The sequence below is a fragment of the Rhinolophus sinicus genome, linkage group LG01, assembly GCF_036562045.2.
Source record: "Rhinolophus sinicus isolate RSC01 linkage group LG01, ASM3656204v1, whole genome shotgun sequence".
NCBI lineage: Eukaryota > Metazoa > Chordata > Mammalia > Chiroptera > Rhinolophidae > Rhinolophus > Rhinolophus sinicus.
The window spans coordinates 7,663,481-7,684,366 of record NC_133751.1 but is presented as its reverse complement, the minus strand read 5'-3'; the positions used below and the strand labels follow the sequence as shown (position 1 = coordinate 7,684,366).

General features: G+C 44.9%; 1 protein-coding gene across 1 annotated transcript in view; it reads left to right on the top strand.

Annotated features, from left to right (window-relative positions):
* DOP1B (DOP1 leucine zipper like protein B) overlaps positions 1-20,886 on the top strand; it is a 96,958-nt gene that overhangs the window by 32,988 nt on the left and 43,084 nt on the right. The window contains exons 8-17 of the mRNA XM_074325595.1: positions 78-192; positions 3,030-3,150; positions 4,597-4,716; positions 10,337-10,433; positions 11,050-11,241; positions 13,443-14,124; positions 15,796-16,067; positions 17,369-17,521; positions 18,211-18,311; positions 18,988-19,178. Coding sequence (XP_074181696.1) covers positions 78-192; positions 3,030-3,150; positions 4,597-4,716; positions 10,337-10,433; positions 11,050-11,241; positions 13,443-14,124; positions 15,796-16,067; positions 17,369-17,521; positions 18,211-18,311; positions 18,988-19,178 — 2,044 coding nt within the window. The remainder of the gene's footprint in view (positions 1-77; positions 193-3,029; positions 3,151-4,596; positions 4,717-10,336; positions 10,434-11,049; positions 11,242-13,442; positions 14,125-15,795; positions 16,068-17,368; positions 17,522-18,210; positions 18,312-18,987; positions 19,179-20,886) is intronic.

Here is a 20,886-nt window from a genome sequence, read left to right as displayed (position 1 = left end):
CAAAGAACAACCAATAATCTCAAATTTGACTACATACAATATCCTAACACGTGGCACTTTTTTTTTTTTTTTAATAGGGTCTGGCTGAGCTGTTGCACCAGGAGTTCTCAGATGGTGACACAGAGGAACGCCACCACGCATACCTGAAGCCTTTCCGCATCCTCGTCAGTCTGCTTGACAAGCCGGAAATAGGTACTTGTTAGAAACCTTGTTACACATCGTATGCCACATCCAGATTTAAAACATGGCGAGATACAGTCAACACATTGTCTTGAATATAATTTAGTCTTTGGAATTTCAGAATCTTGAAGTACTTTCTTTAGTCATGTTATGCAGTTCAGTGATCATATCTGGGCACCACTTAAAAGTTTTGCACAATAACTTGAACATTTTTGTTAGAAAAATCCCTTTGAGCTCCTGTTTGCACAGCCACGTACGAGCCTTCAGAGCACATGCAGTCCTGACTTTGTAAGGACGTTTCTTCAATTGAGTCATACTTCCAATGAGCTTGGATTTTATTTTCCAGAAAAGAGGGGATACTCCTCCATCTTTTTGCCTTGTGAACCTGGGCTAGCTGCTTCTGCCATTTGGGCCTCAGTCTTCTGTCAAATGAAAGGGGTGAACTAGGCTCTGGTTCCCTTTTATACGCTGTGGTCCTATGAGCATCAGCTGAGAAAAGTGAGCTTCTCTCCTTCACTTTAAAAAAAATGTGCTACAGTACGTATCTATTCACTGAACAATCTTAACATCTAATCATGTGAACACCATAAAGAGACAGAAAACCCCGGTCTTCTCCCTGCGGCCTCAGCCTTGATAGTGGCATCTGAGTCCTCAGATGTGCCCACCGCGTGGTGGCTGTTTCCTTGTCCCTCTGGCCTCAGGATGGAGACCCTTTGCTTATGCATTGAGACGTAGGCATGGAACGTCTTCCATGTGGCAGGGATGATCTAGACTCTAGGTTGACAAAGGGGAGAAAGCCTCTGGTCAAGTTAGAAGGAAGGGAGACTCTGAGGTCCTGGTGTTTTCAGTGTTAACAATAACGGCTGACATTTTTTTGAGCAATTATTTTGTGCAAAGTGATTTGCATCCATCATTTAATATATGTCTCCATATATACCTCCAGGCCTCCAATAGCACTGAGACGGGTTTTCTTACTATACCCATTTTATAGATGGAGGCTAAGGTTGGACAAGGGTAAGTCATTCTCTTGAGGCCACCCTGGAGCTGGGATTAAAACTCCGTCTATTTGACTCCAGAGCCTCAGTTCTCGTTGACAAGACGGTGTGCTTACCTGATTGCACTCAGACGTCAACATCCCCGAGGTCCATTACTCATGGAACACAGATGAACTTGCATTGCATGGCGTGGGCAGCTCTAGCTGCTCCTATCCAAAGTCTCAAAGCATGAAGCGTTCGTCGCTCCAAGCTCCTCCCTTAAGTGCTTCCTAAAGGCATTTGTGCCTTGAGCAGACTTTTCCTCTCACCGCTCTCCTCCCCTCCACCTCAGTCAGCCAGCGATGGCTTCAATAGATTTTTCTCAGTGTGGAGTGACTGCAGCTCTGAGAAGTCATGGTTTAGTCTGAAAAAAATGAAATGAGTTATATAACTGTATTGGGAGCTTGCTATGTAACTTGGGGAAGTATTCAGAGAAGAAAATGCAAGTTAGCATTTTGGAGATGGGTGTTTTACGTCAAGGCCATGAACCTTGGTGAGCCAACTGAAATGTTTCTGCCAACTTGGGCTCAGTATGGCTCATATTTTCTGGAAGGGGATGAAAGGCAGGCATCTAGCCAGTCATAACGGTTGCTGAACTTGCTCTAACTGATAAGTTAGTTGTCCAAAGGAAGACACACTTGAGAGGCAAAGGAGCTAGAAGGCAAAGCACGGGCATTCCATCTTATCCATTTACTGCTAGGCTCCAGCCACTGCCTCATTTTCTCCTCCACTAATCGGGTAGCAGACTTGCCTTGCTTGTAAAAAGTACAGTGGTACCTCAGTTTTCGAACATAATCCGTTCCGGAAAACCATTCGAGTTCTGAAATGTTCGAAAACCAAGGCACAGTTTCCCCATAGAAAGTAATGCAAAATGGATTAATCTGTTACAGACCTTTAAAATCAATCCCTAAAACTGCGAATTTAGCATGAATTTTACTATCTAATGATACCATAGATCCATAAAATTTACGGCGTTAGTAAACTGAAATGTTCGTCAACAGAGACATTCAAAAACCGAGGTACCACTGTATTTGGCATTCTTACACTGCAGATAAAATACCTGTGGGACTTATCATAAAGAAAGCTTTCTCAGAGACACATCTTTTGTTTCTGTGAAAAGAAAGCAAAAAAGATTAATCTGCTGGTGGCTTTTTACACAGATGTGCTGACAGAGTTTTCTGTTTTCATCCCTCTATACGTGGGTGAGAGTCACTCCCTTTACTGCCTGATGGTTACTGTTTGCGGAGCAGAAATGTCTGGCCACCTTCCACCTGCCTAATTGTCCACAGTGCATCTCTAACGTGCTGCGGAGCCAGTTCTTTTGTGCCACCTTCATAAGCCTTTCAGGATTGGTGTTACTTTTTTGTGGTGTCGTAGCTCATGATTAGAAGAACTGCAAATGGGAGTGGTGGCCTGCTCTTTCAGTGTCTGTATTGAGTAATGTCTCTGGTCAAGCAGTTCATGCACATTTAAAACCCTGCATAAGTGCCCAGGCTCCACCTGGCAGAATCCGTCTTGGGCAGGTCACTTAATCTCTGCCTCAGTCGTCTCATCTGCAGTCAGGACCGCACTATGCTTCATATGGCTGCTGTGAGGATTAACTAAGTTAATAGATATAAAATGGTGGCATTTTCTTGGACGTTACTTCCCCAGCTAAAGTTGTCATTATCACAACTGAAGTTTCTGTGCATTTTAGACTATATAAATTGTCTACTATATATACAGAGTTAGTTGTATGTTTCACGTGTGTGACATTTGTTCATTTAAAAATGGATCGTTAATCTTTTTTTCTGGCCGTTTTCTTTTTACTGGCAGGGCCTCAAGTGGTTGGGAATTTGTTTCTTGAAGTCATCCGGGCCTTTTATTCTTACTGCAGAGATGCTCTCGCCGCTGATCTTCAACTTAGCTACACTCAGAGTGGAAATTCGCTGATAAAGTATGACCTCCAACTTTACACTCTTCTTCCCTTCCTAGTGCCATGATTTTTTTCTGCTTACTGTAAATTGTGAAGTGCTAGAGAAAATGGAGAAGCGGCATAGGTTCCTATTGAGATGACGTACGCTCTTAAGTCAGTCAATGTGAATTGACTGTTCCCTGTTGGATACTGTGAGGCGTTTAAAAGGTGTTTGATGTAGCCTCTGCCCTAGCCTGCAGTGGACAAACCATATTTAGCGATCAAGTATGAAAAGTTGTCCAACAAAACAACTGGATCTAGATTACCCAAGTAGTGAGTTCCAGGGAGGAGCACAGGTAGGAGGGGAGAAGGTCAGGAAGTGGAGCCAGGGGATGTGAGTTCAGGAGACTAGTAAGAGGGGGAGGGGAGAGCAAGGTGGGCACCCCAGGGCACGCGTCCAGGACCCTGCAGGCAGAGTGCGCTGGGTTTGAGGGACCGCACACATGTTGACTTGAAGTATGTATTATCTGTCAACCCTGTGTTTTCTTCTTTTTAAGATAGTATAACTTCTTCCTTTTCACTCTACTCTTGATATAATTTCCCTCTGCCTAAATTGGCAGTGGGTATATTGAAAATTTAAATCAGTTGGAAGATTTTTCTGGTTTATCGATTGTTAAGTGTACTAAGAGTTCTTAGTGTTTGCTTTTTTCTCTGAGTCATTTATTGTTTTTCTGAATATGAAAGTAATTACATGCTCGATGTAGAATGTACCAATATTTGAAGGTTATCAAGAAAAAAGATATCACTTATAATCCCACTGCCCTTCAGAGAAAAACATAAAATATTTTCATTTCTTTCCAGACTTCCAATGTATTTATATATGTATGAGAGAGAGAGAGAGAGAGAGAGAGAGACCTGTCTTTTATATTTTAAAGATAGAATTACACTTACTAGTTAATTGCTGGGGTTTTTAAACGCAAGTTGTGAGTAGCTGTACTCTCTTCCCCAGTGGAATATAATGGTTGCCTGTGATCCCTCAGTAAGGATTTATCACTTATTTAAGAAATCTTTATGCATACATCTTTGTGTGCCTGTGCGAGGATTTCTGTAGGACAAATCCCTAGAAGACCTTTCCTGAGTCGTAGGAGATGCACACATAATGCCAGCCGGATTTCCCTCCTCACTGCTGCACTGTATTCTTCCACCAGTAGAGTATCTAATTACCTACAGTTGGACTAAAACTGCTTTTCTATGTCACATTTTTTAATGATAGCTTTTAAGCTTATTTCTAAGAGAACATATCAACGTAAATACTATTTAGGATGGCATTATACATACATCAGAACAGTAATATTTTTATCTTTGAGTTTTTCGGTCTCTCTAGAAGTATGTCGTAAATGGTAAAATGAATTTGTTTTTCAGACATGGTGTTCTTGTAATGCAGAGTTTTTCACAGAAACATTTGTGAATACCCCTCTTCCTTTCCAGTGCAATGAAAGCAAACAGAAATGCCTCTGAGATTGTGAAAACGGTGAACTTGCTGATCACTTCCCTCAGCACAGACTTTCTCTGGGACTACATGACGAAGTGTTTTGAGGATTGCTTTAGGTAAGTATCCAGTTCAGGGTAATGAGCATTTAGGAAGGATGAAAAGGTTTCATGGTTTCGTAGCTGCTTATTGTGGTCAGATTATACATAACTGGCTAAAGTTGGGTGGTCTCTGCTGAGTACACAATGAGAAAGAATTCCCTTAAAATTGTAATAGAATTCGGATTGCCGATCAAAATGGCGGCGTGAGGTGAGCTTCTGTAAAGCTCTCCTGGAATTTACAACTAATCGAACAACAATAACTCCACAAAGGACTCCCTGCACAGCAGACAGGCAAGACGAAGAGGCCCACTACTGAATTCACCTAAAGGTGGGTGACTCACACGAGCTGGGGAGGAAGGAAGGGAGAAGTGCGGAGACGGAGCCCCACGGGCACAGGACGCAGACCCAGCTCAGTGCTCCAAGCTTGCCGCATCCTGGAACTACCGCAGCTGCGGGAGAGGGAAGAACTCGGACTGCTAGGGCTCCGCTTGTGGCCCACAGGGCTGAGGGGGCAGCATATAACACAGCTGAACCCAACGCTCACAGCAGAGACCTTGGAGAAAAGACTGAGGGAAGAAGGCTGAAAACAGTGGTTTAAGCCCTCACTGCTGAGCAGAGAATGGAAGCCTTAGGCACTGAGACTAGCCACCCCCTCCCTACCCTCCCAGAGCTCACCCTGCCCCCACCTGCCCAGTGCTAGAAGCAGAACAGTAGTGGTGTCAGATCAAAAGAACAGAGTATTTGCTGTTCTGAGAACTGTGGACCGCAGACAGATTCGCAGCCCAACTAGTTCCGGCAAAGGGGACAGAGCTGTGGAAGCAGGACCAGCTGTGGTGGTGGTCGCGGCCATTGCTCTGGGCCACCTCTCACAACTCACCCCGCCCCTGGCCCCACCTATCTGGGCAGATTCCTGCAGGAGTAAACAGAACTGCTGAAACATACGGGCTCTGAATCTGGTGCAGGAAGAGCTTTGGAACTTCAGAAGCTCTCCGCATACCCACACGGACACTGTGCCCTGTGACCCAGGCGAACTATTATTAACAGAGGAGAAGCCCGTCTCCCAGGGAATCCCCCCATTGTGTGAGAAGCTGGAATAGTGCAGAGAAAACCTAGCACTACCATGTGAGAGAGGAAAAAAAAGGCTGCCGTCAGAGAGAAAATAAAACATTCTACCAACAAGTACTGGAAAATAAAAGAAAGACCTCTTCCTATCAACCTGTTGCAGAAGCCACTCTGTAGATGTCTAGGAAGAAAAATAATAAATCAGTAATTGCCATGAATAACCAAGGCAACAAGACAACTCAGAAAGAAAGTGAAAAGTCTCCAGAAAAGGAACTTAAAGATACGGAAATATGTGACTTAAATGACAGAATTCAAGATTGCAGTTCTGAAAAAACTCAACGAGACGCAAGAAAAAAACAGAAAGGCAGTTTAATGAACTCAGAAACACAATCAAAGAACAACATGAGCATTTTACGAAAGAGATTGAAATTTTAAAAAAGAACCAAATAGAATTTCTGGAGATTAAGAACTCAATAGAAGAAATTAAGAATGAAATACCCAGCTTAGGTAGTAGAGTTGACCAGATGGAGGAAAGAATCAGTGACATCGAAGATAGAAACCTGGAAATTACACAGATGGAAGAAGAAAGAGACTTGAGACTTAAAAGAAATGAAAGAACTCTACAAGAACTTTCTGACTCCATCAGAAAGAGCAATATAAGAATAATGGGCATACCAGGAGAAGAAAGAGAGACGGGAACAGAGAATATACTCAAACAAATTGTTGATGAGAACTTCCCAAACTTGTGGACAGAACTGAATCCTCGAATCCAAGAAGCAAATAGAACACCTAATTACCTCAATCCCAACAGGCCTTCTCCAAGGCACATTGTATTGAAGCTGTCTAAAATCAACGACAAAGAAAGGATCCTCAAGGAAGCCAGAGAAAAGAAGACGGTAACCTACAAAGGAAAGTCCATTAGATTATCATCAGATTTTTCAGCAGAAACTCTACAAACCAGGAGGGAGTGGAACCAAATATTCAAACTATTGAAAGAGAGAAATTATGAGCCAAGAATAATATATCCAGCAAAGATATCCTTTAGATATGAAGGAGAAATAAAAACCTTTCCAGACATACAGAAGCTGAGGGAATTTTCTAATACACAACCAGCACTACAAGAAATACTAAAGGAGGCTATTCGACCACCATCAACAGGGACAATTTGTGGCAACCAAAACATAGAAAGGAGGAAAGTAAAGGCCTGAACCAGAATATGGGAATGGAGAAAGTAAGCGTGCTGAAGAAAATGGAATACTCTAAATATCACACTTTCTTTACCATAAACTTAAGGGTAACCACTCAAAAAAAATCCAGAACTGAAAAAAAAAAAAATCCAGAACTGAAATATATACTGTAATAAAAGAAGAAACAGAGGGAAACATCATAGAATACCACCACACAGAAATAATAGACAACAACAAAAAGGCAAAGAAACAATGGAGACACAGCCTTACCAGAAAACTAAAGATAGAATGACAGGAAATCCTCACATATCAATAATCACCCTAAATGTAAATGGACTGAACTCACCAATAAAAAGGCACAGAGTAGCAGATTGGATCAAAAAACTAAACCCAACCATATGCTGTCTCCAAGAGACACAGCTCAGCTACAAGGACAAGCATAGACTCAAAGTGAAAGGGTGGAAATTGACACTCTAAGAACATTTATACATAAAGACACGTGTGTTCCAACGTTCATTGCAGCTTTGTTTACGGTGGCCAAGACATGGAAACAACCAAAATGTCCTTCAATAGATGAATGGATAAAGAAGTTGTGGTATATATACACAATGGAATACTATTCGGCGGTAAGAAAAGATGAAATAGGACCATTTGTGACAACATGGATGGATCTTGAGAGTATGATGCTGAGCGAAATAAGTCAGACAGAAAAAGCAGAGAACCATATGATTTCACTGATATGTGGTATATAAACCAAAAACAACAAAAGAACAAGACAAACAAATGAGAAACAAATACTCATAGACACAGACAATAGTTTAGTGGTTACCAGAGGGTAAGGGGGTGAGGGGTGGGAGCTGAGGGTAAGGGGGATCAAATATATGGTGATGGAAGGAGAACTGAGTCTGGGTGGTGAACACACAATGGGATTTATAGATGATGTAATACAGAATTGTACAGCTGAAGTCTATGTAATTTTACTAACAATTTTCACCCCAATAAATTTTAAAAAAATTATAATAGAATTCAAAACATGCCATTAAGAAGGTTCCCATAATCTTTGCCACATAATTCCGAAGGTTCTTTATTTATTGAAGTTAAACTTTAGAAAATCCTCTGTATTTTCTCGTTACACTGATGAAATCCACCTTCTTCGCACAATTCCCTTGGAAGCCTGATCTGTTACAGAAGCTTAGTTTTGTGGCTCTGTGACTGGGTTGTGTGTGTTTGAAATCATCAGTCTTCGTAAATTCTTACTGAAATTCGTGCCGAACTCATCAGATAAAGCATTCATGTTTTAAGCTACTGTAACCAGCTTTACCGTCACTTTTAATCTGGTGTATTGTACCACCTCAAAACTTCAAGGGGTGCCACCCTCCGGGGGATAGCACGCTCTCCTGCAGAGCCCTTTCCCACATCATTTTCCCATTAAAGGAGAAATGGTGCAGTCTCTCAAACCCCGTTTTGTCCGTGAGTGACACTGCACAGCTTTGTTCTCGTCACCGTTCCTCCGAGTGCTCTGTGCTATGGCACTGTCTTCATGTACCAGCAGCTGTAATAGAAGCTTTACTTAGGAATGTTTGTTGTGGGCCATCCTCGGGCCTGAAAGGCTTACAAACAAACATACCCATTAATGCTTCAGCACACCCCCAAGCGAAGGAAGCACGTCTGTCATATGAGAAAGCCAGAGCCCAGAGACATAGCAAGTACCTTGTGTGGCATTGCAAATTAGCGGCAGCTGAGATTAGAAACCAGGAATGCTGGACTTCCCAGCTGCCCCCGCTATGCTTTTCCGCCTCTGGTGCCAAGCCCCAGGAGGCATTCATATCTGCAGTGATTAGATTAATGGTAATTGGATCCATAGATAACAGCAAGGCCTGGCATACTGAGGCTAGAGTGTATTTTGGTCAGCCTAGTTCCATTTCAGTTATGAGGTATGCTTTCTTTAAAAAAATTAACTATGAAACATTTCAGATGTAAGAAAGGACAGGAAATAATATCAGGCCCACACGCACCCATTGCTGAAATTGTAGCTATAATAACATTTGGCCATTGGCTTTCAGGTTTTTTTAAAGGAATAAAATGTTGCTGCCTAGATAGAGCTAACTGTTCACCTTCCCAACACTTTGCTCCTTTCATCCTGGCGTGAACATCATCCTGCCCATGACGTTACCTGTTCTTTTATAACAAGTGTGTATCCAGAAGTGACACAACCTGTTTTGTCTATTGAAATTTTATGTAAGTGGTATCAAGTGGTGTATGACATTTTGCAATCCTTTGGAGCTCTGTCAGTATTGTAACATACATATCGCCTTCGCTCATCTCAAATGTAGTTGTCCATTGTGTGAATAAACCAGTTGCAATGTTTTCTTCGTTGCACGTACCACTGTGTGACCATCTTTGTCCTGTGTCTTTGTACACTGGGATGTGTGTATGCAGTTCTTCAGTCATTCTCTTGCGAAGATAAACTCCAGTGTAACTCAGTGATAATTTACAATGAAGAAAACGGACTCGGGTTGAGTTGTACAGTGATAGCTCGATGAACCCAAAGTTACTCTCTTTTGAGAACCAATATATACTTTTTAACTGACCTCTTTAACCCGTTGCCTGCTTATTTTTTAAAAAAGTGTTGAACTTAGTGGTTACCAGAGAGTAAGGGGGTAAGGTAGAAAAGGGTTGGGGGGGAGGGAGGAGAGTTGTAAAGGGGGTTAAATACATGATGATGGAAGGAGAACTGACTCTGGGTGATGAACACACAATGCAATGTATACATGATGGATTATAGAATTGTACACTTGAAAAATATAATTTTATTACCAGTGTCACACCACTAAATTTAAAAAAAAAAAGTACTGAGTTTCAGTATAAGAGAAGCAGCTACCAATAGCATTGAGCAGTGGAGATACACGTCTGTATGGGAGTGGAAGTATCTAAGCAGCTCGTGTGGGTGAGCTCGATACACAGGAGGCTCTGGGAGCCGGCTCAGGTGGCTCCTGCAGCGAGCAGACAGGTGTTGGCCTGCGTCCCTCTCTAGCCAGACTCCTCCCCCTGGACCAGGCATTTAGTCTGGGGTTGTGGGCCTGGAATCCTGCTGTTAACAGCTCTCCAGATGTGCTGGGTGTGGGTCCCACATGAGCTGTACCATCATCTGTGCTGATGAAGTTCAAGTCAGAGTGAACCCGTTTTGGAGACAAGCAGATGCAAGACACTTACGGACACTTCACTATGTCAGGTCGTTTTAGGCACCGAAGCCTAATGATTCGAACGATAGATGCTGCTTTTCATTATGTTTGAAATAGACTAAGTAACTATATTGGAAATTCAAGAAATGCTTGAAATTATTGTCGGAGAAAGAATTGATCTGTTTTTCTTTCCTGTGATGTATGTAGGCCAGCGCATTTCACGGGTGGGAAGACTACCACGCCTCCCCCCACGGTCTCGGAGCTCTGCACCCTCCTCGTGTTCCTTCTGGATGTCATTCCCCTGGTGAGGCCTTTTGCTGTGAAGCGCTAGCTCAATGCTTGCTGTTATATATGTTCTTATTAGTGTTGTCGGCCTATTTAACAAACCTAAACTTACCACAAAGTCGTTTCACATAAACACACAGCACTGTTTTAATGGTTGTTTCAGCATGGAAGATATCACTGGACGTAATCTTCTGTATCTTTTATGTCTTATTTAAAAGGGGTTAGAATGCTTGAGCCAGCTGTGTGTGGGCTGAGCTGAAGTTACGTGAACCAGGTGATGAATTGGCATCATCTTGGACTGTGGTGATTTAGGAGTGGGAGTAAATTAATTTCCTACGTAAAATTCTGCAGTTGGCCAATTTCCTCAAAGGAAAATAATTTTCTTAATATAGAGATAAATGTGGCAATGATTTCCTATTAGAAAGGATAAAGTCACTTAAAAGGCCGGGACAAACATCCATGGATTTATCTGGATCAAACAGAAATATTGTTTTCTAATTTGGGGATTAACATGAATCTTCCTTGTGCTCTAAAACACAAATTGAATTTTCTAAGGTGCCATTTTGAGATGCATTTGTTCCCGGTGATTGTAAACTGAAAACTCTGTTGGTGAAACCTGTGTCTTTATTTCACAGGAACTTTACTCTGAGGTGCAAACCCAGTACCTCCCGCAGGTGCTGGGCTGCCTGGTGCAGCTTCTGGCTGAGGAAATGGAGGCCTTAAGCTTACCTGAACTCACTCACGCCTTGAAGACGTGTTTCAAAGTGCTCAGCAAAGTCCAGATGCCTCCTTCCTACCTAGACGCGGAACCCCCAAGTGGAAACTCAGTACGTGCTGCGAGGAGCCCAAGTGCTTCTCTGGGCTTACAGAAGCGTATGCCTTCCTGGGGAGCAGAAAGTAATGAGGGTTGGTTAGGATAGGAATACACTAGAAAACATGTAGGTGATGTCTAAAAATATGCTTCTCAAATCCCCAAATCCTTTATAAAACTTTTTAGTATAGAAGTTAGCCCCCCTTTACTTCACCCATACCCCTGTACCCCTGTGCCAGCTTCTAACTACAGCTATGGTTTGCTAGAGCTCACTGTCCAGACCCTCTCTATGCTTGTTTGTCTGTGTGTAATTTTCTTTTCCTAAAATAGAAGTGAGATGTTAGTTTCTCTGCACGGCAGTAACAAAGTACCACAGACCAACTGATTCAAATAACAGAAAGTTACTGTGTCACAGTTGTGGAGGCCAGGATCTGAGATCAAGGAGTGGGCAGGGTCAGTTTCTTCCAGAGCTGTGTGGGAGGCGGTGTCCATGCTTCACCCAGCTTCTGATAGTTTTCTGGCACTCGGGCATTCCTTGGCTTGCAGACTCATCACTCTGATCTCAGCCTCCATCGTCACGTGGTGTCTTCCCTGTGTGGGGGTCTGGGTGTTCCAATTTCCTCTTTTTATAAGGACACCAGTCGTATTTGATTAGGGCCCATCTAACAGCCTCCTCTTAACTTGATCACCTGCAAGCAGCCTATTTCCAAATAAGGTCCTGGTGACAGATACTGGGGTTAGGATTTCATTGTCGTTAGGAAACGCAGTTCAACCCATAACATACACTGTTCCCTGATTTGCTTTGCTTGGGGACATTCTTCCCTATTGGCATACACAGCGGTGTCTTATTCCGTTTACACCTCTGCATGGTGGTCTGTGGTATGGCTTTGCGTTTCTTCACCCACTCCTCGCGCCCCCCCTGGTGTTATTCAGGTTACTTCTCATTTTTCCCTGTTACCAACAGTGCTGCAGTCAGCAGCCTCCTACAGCTTGTTCATAGTGGCATGTGTGTCTGAAGGGTCAATTCCTAGAAATGGATTGTAATCAAACCCATTTCCTTTTAAACTGAGAGAGATGCTGCCAGATCGTCCTCTAAAAAGAATAACAGCTAGAGGTCCACAAGCGGTTTGAGGCCCGTGGTCTTTGAATTATTCTTATTTTCTACTTTGTCTAGAGATGTGAAAATTGTGCCCTTGACATCACTTGGGGACAGTGGCAGACAGGCGTGAACAGACTAAAAAGTGAGACATTCCTGAAAGAGCGATGTTTATTGTTTGGTGCTGGGGGGCGGATGAGCTGCCTGGTAGGATTTGAATCCCACTTCACAGGCTCAGTACAGATCGCTGCTTCAGTTTCACAGTTAGTCCTTTTTTTTCCTGGCTGTTCTAGCTATTGAAGAAAAATATCCTAAAAATGATTTAAGATGTAAAATTTAAGTATGTGTAGTCTACAATTTAAAAAGAACATGTTTCAAAAATTCCATAATACTATTTCGTTCTTCCCTAGAGAGGACAGTGAGTTAAATGCTGAAGAATTTTAAATGTAATGTCATATTATCTAAGTAACAGTATAAGAAAAGAAAAGAGGTTGATTCATTGAAGATTGAAGTGTCATCCCTTTGGAAAAGCCACAAAATAATGTATACAACAGGCCCTCAAATAATGTTTCATTTTAACCTTGATGAGACGCCATAGGATGTTAACTATTGTTTGTATCAGTTAGTCTACAGTAAAGTTGGTTTCCTTATACACCGTTTTGCTTAAAGTCGCAGAACCTATTGACAACACTCAGTGAGGACTTTCTGTAACCATACGTATGTATGCGTGTCTAAACACTTTGTTCTAGCTTCCTCCTCTGATTTTATTTCTTCATGCCTTTATCCTCAGCCCAATTTCCTCATTCATATTTTTACATCTGTCATAAACTGTTTTTAACTAACTTTTTTTTTTAACACAGAAGGGTCTGTGTAAATAGTGCAAAGTTGGGCTCAAAACCGGCCTCCCCAGCAAGTGTGGCAGTGTGTCAGCCTCTCTGGGCCTGCTGCCTCTCCTGCCCTTGTGTACCACCTCGTTTTATTATACACTGTACACAGGGATTCTCTTGGTGTAGAGAATGAGGATTTTGAAAACCAGGAAGTACACATTATGGTTTGCCTAAATTGATATTTGAACCCGCTGGTCTAATAAGATGTACATTACAAACTTCCATTTTTTGCAGAGTCCAATAAAAGGTGAAAATGGTGAGATAATTGTAGACACAAAGGCAGTGATTCCAGGTGACGAAGACGCTTCGTTTCCTCCACTTAAATCTGAAGACAGTGGAATCGGGCTCAGTGCATCGTCGCCAGAGCTCTCTGAGCACCTGAGGGTCCCCAGAGTCTCTCCGGAGAAGGACGATGTTTGGAAGAAGGGCGGGAGTATGCAGAGCACATTGTTTTGCATCCAAGAGCTGATCACCAACTTTGCCCACAAGAACATCTTTGGGGAACAACTCACAACCTCCGGAGAGGAGGGCAAGGCTGAAGAGTCCGCAGGGCAGAGGGACCCGGGCGGGATGCACGGCCGCGAGCTCAGCGAGCCCGACAGGAAGAACTCGTGGGAGGCCAAGCCCATCAGTGTACCTCAGTTTAAACAGATGCTCTCAGACTTGTTCACAGTTCGAGGGTCTCCATTTAAGACAAAAACTGCAGAGTTGCCATCGCCTCTGCCCAGCAGCTCTGGACAGAAGGAGGGAGGCTGGGCCGTGGACGAGGTGGTCATTGGTGTGGGGAGCCCAGGGGAGGGCTGCAGGGAGGCCTTCGCTGCCGCCTGCCACCTGCTGCTGGAGTGTGCCACCTTCCCCGTCTACCTGTCCGAGGAGGAGACAGAGCAGCTCTGCGACACGCTCTTCCAGCTTCCCGGTGAGAGGGCAGCCCCGCTAATGGCTATCTGGACGACTCGAGGTTCTCAGGCCACTGACAGTGACAGGGAGCTAAAATCATGTCAGCCAAGAAGGAACTATGCCACGTTTCCTTCCTTATTGTGTAATTAGTTGTGCAGGCTTTTGTGTCTCACTGGAGAGCAGGTTGGTGAGGCCGGGTCTATATTTTTAAACTTTGAGTGTCCAGCACAGCCCATTAAAAGGTCTGGAACATAAAAGGTGCTTAATAATAGTTGGCAAATTGACTGTTTCATGAGACCTGTTATTAATGATTTGTGTATTAGTTTGCTAGGGCTGCCATCAGAAAGTACCACAGACTAAGTGGTTTAAACAGCAGACATTTATTCTGTCACAGCTCTAGAGGCCAGAAGTGCGAGATGAACGTGTCGGCAGGGCCGTGCTCCCTCCACACGTGCTGGGGAAGGACCTGATCCAGGCTCCCTCCTGCTTCTGTTAGTTCCTCGGCTGTCGCAGTATCACTCCAGTCTTTGCATGATCTTTTCCCTGTGTGTGTGTCAGATTTCCCTTTTATAAGGACACCTGTCATTGGATTAGGAGCGCACTCCACTGTGACCTCATTTTGACTAATTACATCTTCATCAACCCTATTTCTAAATAAGGTCCCAGTCTGAGGTCCTAGGGTTAGGACTTTAACACAATATTTGGGGGACACAGTTTGACCCAGAGCAGGCAGTGTCTGCTCAGGTTGCCATAACAAAACACCATAGACAGGGTGGCTTAAACGACAGAACTTTATTTTCTCACAGTTCTGGGGCTGAAGTTCTAGACCAGGAGGCCAGCATAGTGGGTTTCTGTGAGAACTTGCCCTGTGGTTACAGATGGTCTCCTCCTCACTGGATGCTCACATCCTGGGAGTATGTGGGGGTGGGGGTGGGGGGGCGTCTCGCTGATGTCTCTCCTTGTAAGGGCGCTAACCCCATGTGAAGGGCCTACACTCAGGACGTCATCTAAACCTATTACCTCCCAAAGGCCCCACCTGCAAACCATCCCCTTAGGGATTGGGGCTTCATCATATGTGTTGTGGGCAGATACAACTCAGTCCATAGCAGGCAGTGAGCACTTTAAAGAAAAAAAGGATAGAGGGGAAGGTGGAAAACAAGAAAGAGTCATCAGGTGGTGAGAACAGAGCAAAGATTTTCCATCTGGGAGTCATGACCTTAAATTTCCCGTGCGATTCGTGTCTTGGCTCCACTGCCAATGATACTTGGAAGAACTGCGTTGAGAATGGACATCCTCCAAATATTTTTAGCCCTTCTAAAGCTAATGGCAGGTGTCCTACCACCAAGAGAGCCCTGAAAAAATATTTTGAGCTCTACACCAAAATGTGTGAGTTTTACTAGATCTAAGTTTTTTTAAATAAAAGAAAAATAAACATTTGAATCATCTCAAAGCCCTGAGATGGACACTGGCGGAATTTGAATAATCTGATAAGCTTATGAAACCAAATTCAGTCTCATTTGTCCTCTGGCCCTGAGTGATACCTGCATAGCATGTCACCATCAGGAGATTATTACACCTTGGAAGTCCAGGTGACTTCCCGGATCTGAGGGTGTCTTGGAATCTGCTGATAGGTGTGCCATTCTCATATGGCTTTGTTTGTTTCCGTCTTCTCTGGTGGGCTTGCTTTCAGGTGCCAGCAACTCCAATTTTCCCTCGTGGCTGAAATCCCTTATGACCATCTGCTGCTGCATGACCGATTGCTACCTTCAGAACGTGGCCATCTCCACTCTGCTGGAAGTGATAAACCATTCCCAGTCCCTAGCACTTGTCATCGAAGACAAGATGAAACGCTACAAAAGCTCTGGGTACAACCCATTTTTCGGCAAACTTCAGATGGTAACAGTTCCTCCCATTGCACCAGGAATACTGAAGGTCGTTGCGGAGAAAACAGACTTCTATCAGGTATTTCCCACCGGGAAGAGGGTGGCTGGGACCCTGGGATCCTCTTCCCGGACCATTGAAAGTTGTCCCTTAGGAGTGGCTGGTTAGCTCAGTTAGTTAGAGCGTGATGCTGGTTGCACCAAGGTTGCTGGTTCGATCCCTGCGCAGGGTCACTGTGAGCTGTGCCCTCCTTGAAAAATAAATAAATAAATAAAATAAAATAAAAGAAGAAAGTTGTCCCTAAGGCTGTAGTCACTGCGATAAGAAGTATGGCAGCTCTGGTGACACCCAGTGGGTTGCTCGAGACTTATGCCTGCCCTGGGCTCTTGGTACAAACAGTTTCTGGCCGTGGCATGAGTGTTCAGTGTCAGAGGTTTAATTGTAACTCGATAATTGGAAACCACATTCACTTAGATTAATAATTAATTAATTAATTAATGGTTAAGGGGCTCGACCTAGTCAGTGGTTATTTTGATGTGTGCAGAGAGAACAGTTCTGTCAGATAGAAACGAATGGGCCAGAAAAAGAAGTTCTTTGATCAAAGATGTACCTAAAGTATTATAACCCATGAAACAATCTTTTTCTATGACCTGGAAGAATCCCTTCAGAAATCCTCCTCCTGGAAGAGGGGACCAACCCTCCTTTTGAGTCCCACCCTGTTAGATCGAGCACCCCCCGCTGGGGCTCCCTGGGACTTAGGGAGGGGCGGCAGTTGGTCGGAGATCCGGAGATCCCGTATGTTCAAGGAGCTAAGATCGGGCTGGGGAGATGGAGGACTCAACTTGGGAAACAGTTTGTGTCCTGAAAGTGAGCCAGGCATCTGCCTCAGCCTTCTGCACAGAAGTGTAACAAATAGGTTTGTGGAATTAAAGCTGAAAGCCAGTTTGAGCCCACCCCAGCTGGTGAGGTGCTACAGAGTCCACCTCAAGACTAGTGACCAGGGCACATCCCCCACCCTTCCTAGAGGGCGCGTCTCTGAACCCCACTGCAGGCCCACAGGAGGCCTCTGTGCCTGGCTGGAAGGATGTGTCAGCCAGCAGCTTCTTGCTTCCAGCTGATTCCCGCTCTGAAAGTGAAGGCTCTCAGCTGCTCAGGAAGCTCCAGGTGTAACCTGGAACGTTGCCTCTTACCTGGATGACTTCTGGTGGCTTTCATGGTTTGCTTTGGGTTTGTTTTGTTTTGTTTGTTGGCAGTGTTTCTTTGTGTGTTAAGGATTCTCACGTAGCAAATGAAAGTAGAAGCCAGGTTCTTGGGACTGGACTGGTGCGAGGAAGAAGTGAGCAGGTGCAGCCTGTGTTCACACGGTGTCCCCTTCGTCCCAGAGGGTGGCTCGTGGGCTTTGGAATCAGCTGAACAAGGAGACCCGGGAACATCACGTCACCTGTGTGGAATTATTTTACCGGCTGCACTGCCTGGCCCCGACGGCCAACATCTGCGAGGACATCATCTGCCACGCCCTCCTGGACCCTGACAAGGTGGGTGTCTCCAGCCAATGACGTCCATCCTGCAGCAGTCCCAGTGCTGAGCCAGCCTGTCGCTTTGCGTGCCCAGGCCAGACTTCCGTATATCCAGCTGAATCCTTCTGGGGCTCAGTGGACATCCTGACTGATGAGCGGGACTGTTATACTTCAGGACTGGGAGGACCCCCGAAGCACGAGCCACCCCTTTCGAGCCCTAAAACCGTGGTTTGTGTCGACATTCAGGCCCACCGGGAGGTCTGCCCAACTCCCTCAAAGTTTGCAGGGCCTTGAAGGTAACCCACAGGGCGTCTGTAGTGCCGAGACGGTGTGGGCCCCGAAGCCCTGCAGTCCCGGTGCTCTAAGCTGCCTGGCCGTCACTTCCAAAGGGCACGACAACCCTGTGCTGTCTTGTGTTCTCCTTCGGCCACAGGCCTACTTGTGACTCTGGACACGGACTAACACCGAGTCTAGAGTATGCGCTTTCCCCAAAGTGCATTGTGGTAAAGAGGGCAAGGAGAGACAGGGTGCGGGTCTACCTTCCCTCCCGGCCAGTCAGACACCAGGCACAGAGAGGATCCTGCCTCTGCCGTGGCTGCTGTCTTTCTCCTGAGCTCTCGTTTGTTTTCACGTTGGGTTCTCTGTGACCGAAGTCGGCATTCTGTTAGGAAACCAGGTCTCTCACTCTCATTTATTTCCTAATCAAGGGAACAAGATTGGAAGCTCTGTTTAGATTTTCCGTCATCTGGCACCTGACGCGAGAGATCCAAGGCAGTCGAGTGACATCTCACAATCGTTCCTTCGACAGGTGAGGCCGTCTTCGTTATCACTGACCCTTAATTGAAAAGGACACTTTGCAGAGGTTCCTGGTCCACATGTTGGGCTTGGGAGGGAGAGATGTGTGACATAGACAGCATGACCCCATATTCTTGATGCTTAGCAAACAAGTCCCATGTTCCCCTAAGTGAATTTAGGCCGGACGCATGTGAATAGATACGTGGTAGGAATTTTATTACTGTGGTTGGGGAGGGAGGTGGCCCGCGTGCCTCTGAGTCACCTGTGGGGCTGTGAGAACGTGCCCCAGGGGGGACCTTGTAGGGAAACGGAGGTGGGCGAGACCGTGACTGGAGCGGTGGCCACACTGGGTGAATATACCTGCAATGTCATGAACCACACGCCATAGTCCACATTGCTTTGTAAAAATCCCCTACCTTGTTTCCAAAATTCTAGGTGTGGGGCCGGACACACAGCCTTAGATGCCAGCTCATTGGGGCCGACCCCCACAGTCGCATTTAACCGATTTGGGGTGAGGCCTGGGCATTGGGTTTTAAAAGCTGCCCCGCTGATTCTAGCATGAAAACAAGGTCGAAATCTTGTTATCCTCGTCTGCATGGGTCTCCAGGCCCCGTGAGGGAAGCTCCCTGGGGGTGTCCTGACACACAGGGGCACTGGACACTGACTCAGTGGTGTGGTTCTGCACACAGGTCCCTGTTCGTTGTACTGGACAGCCTGACCTGCACGGACGGCGCCATTGGTGCAGCTGCCCAGGGCTGGCTGGTGCGGGCGCTCTCCCTTGGTGACGTGGCACGCATCCTCGAACCTGTGCTCCTGCTCCTGCTCCAGCCCAAAACCCAGCGGACCTCCATTCACTGCCTCAAGCAGGAGAACTCGGCAGGTGAGCACGCCGCACAGAGCCAGCTCTGTGTCCCCGGGTCCCCGGGCCCGGGAGGGAGGAAAGAGCGGCCTGGATCCCGCTGCCCCTTGTGACCTTGTGACAATTAGGGCACTCTGATCCACTTGGTGGTTTGCCAGATTCAAACGGTGTGAAGGTACTTTGTAAACTTGTGCAGACTTTTAAAATTTTAGCATCAGATGAACGAGCACTTAGAAATGCTAGGTAGTGGATTTCTTTTCACTAAAAATACCAGATTTTTTATAAAATAGGAAAATTTTAGTAGCCCATGGTCCAAGGAAAATAGCTAATTCTTGATTCTTTTGCCAGACAAAGTAGTTCAAGAGCATGTAAGGTAGGAGGAGAGAATAACAGACCTTCTATCCTCACTTCTCCAAAGCCAACACCTCCCCTTGGAAAGGGACACTTGCAGCCTGAGGTGTGGGTTCACGAGGCCAGCACTTACGTCTGTCCAGGTCGCTGCTGAGACCTGGGCACAGGATAGTTCAGGGTGCCTTCAAATACGAATGACCGAGAATGTGAAATTTGCATGTCTCCTGGTCAGTTGTACATTAGCTTATAAAGAGAACTTAGTTGTGAGCCTTCAGTGACAGGGTAAGTGGTTTCTTTTCTATCTGCTCTCTAAGGTTCTTTCCAACTAGAATATTCTGTTAACACGTAGTCAGAAATGCAGAAGAAATAAGGCTTTTGGTTCAGAGAACTTCCAGAGGCAGCGTTGACACAAATAAAAGAATGTAGGAAGGAAGAAGAACCGAAAAGAAACAGTGAAATAAACCTGATGAGGTCCGTAAATGAGGATTAACGTCTAGCATAGCTCATGAACGGCATTACTTTAGTTCCTTTAGCTCGCTGGGTTGTAAACACTCTGTGTCTGTCTCAGTCTAACTTACAGAGAAAGGCAGCCTAGCACCTAAGTAAGCAACGACTTCTGAGAGGGCATTCTCCCTCCACAGTTTCCTTGCCTGAAACTGTACCTTCTAGCTCTCCATCAGGAAGACCAGCTGGCTGCGTCTCAGAAAGGAGGCATTTCATCATTCCATGTTATGAGAAAGTAAAATTCAAGGAAGTATTAACTAAGCGGCTTCTTAAAAGTTTGACTGTCATTTATAGTACTTAATTTTTAGTATTCCTTTCTCTGTTTTAAGAAGAAAGTTTTAACTCCACAGTTTATTGGGTTTTAAAAGGCTCACGGCCCTCCAGCTGCTATGTTTGCTGCTGCCTTCAGCTTTCCTCTGCTACATTCTTCTCCAGAGGCAACTGGATGTGTGCTGCTTACCCCCACTCTACTTCTGTTGTCTGGTAGAAATCGGCTTTTAAAACACTGCTGTGTGCAACAGCAGCACATCTATTTCTAATGTCTTACTCTTCCTTCTTGCCTGGTCTTACTTAACGTTCATGGAAGAGATTTGTTGAAAGCTGCATATTAAAAGTATTTAGCAATACCAAAGACTTCTGGCTTTCACTCCTTTATAAAGAGATCTGAGTATTTTAAAATGTTGTATATTTTCTGATTACAGATGTACTAACATTGCTTGTTTAAAAAATTGGAATACTAAAGAAGTAAAAACACAAATGAGAGTCCCTTGTAATGCCAGCTGATAGAGCGAGTTATGTTCCTGGTTTGGCATGCATTCTTCCCGACGTTGCATAGCTGTATTTTATAGTCTCCCCTAAATGGGCTCATCTAATA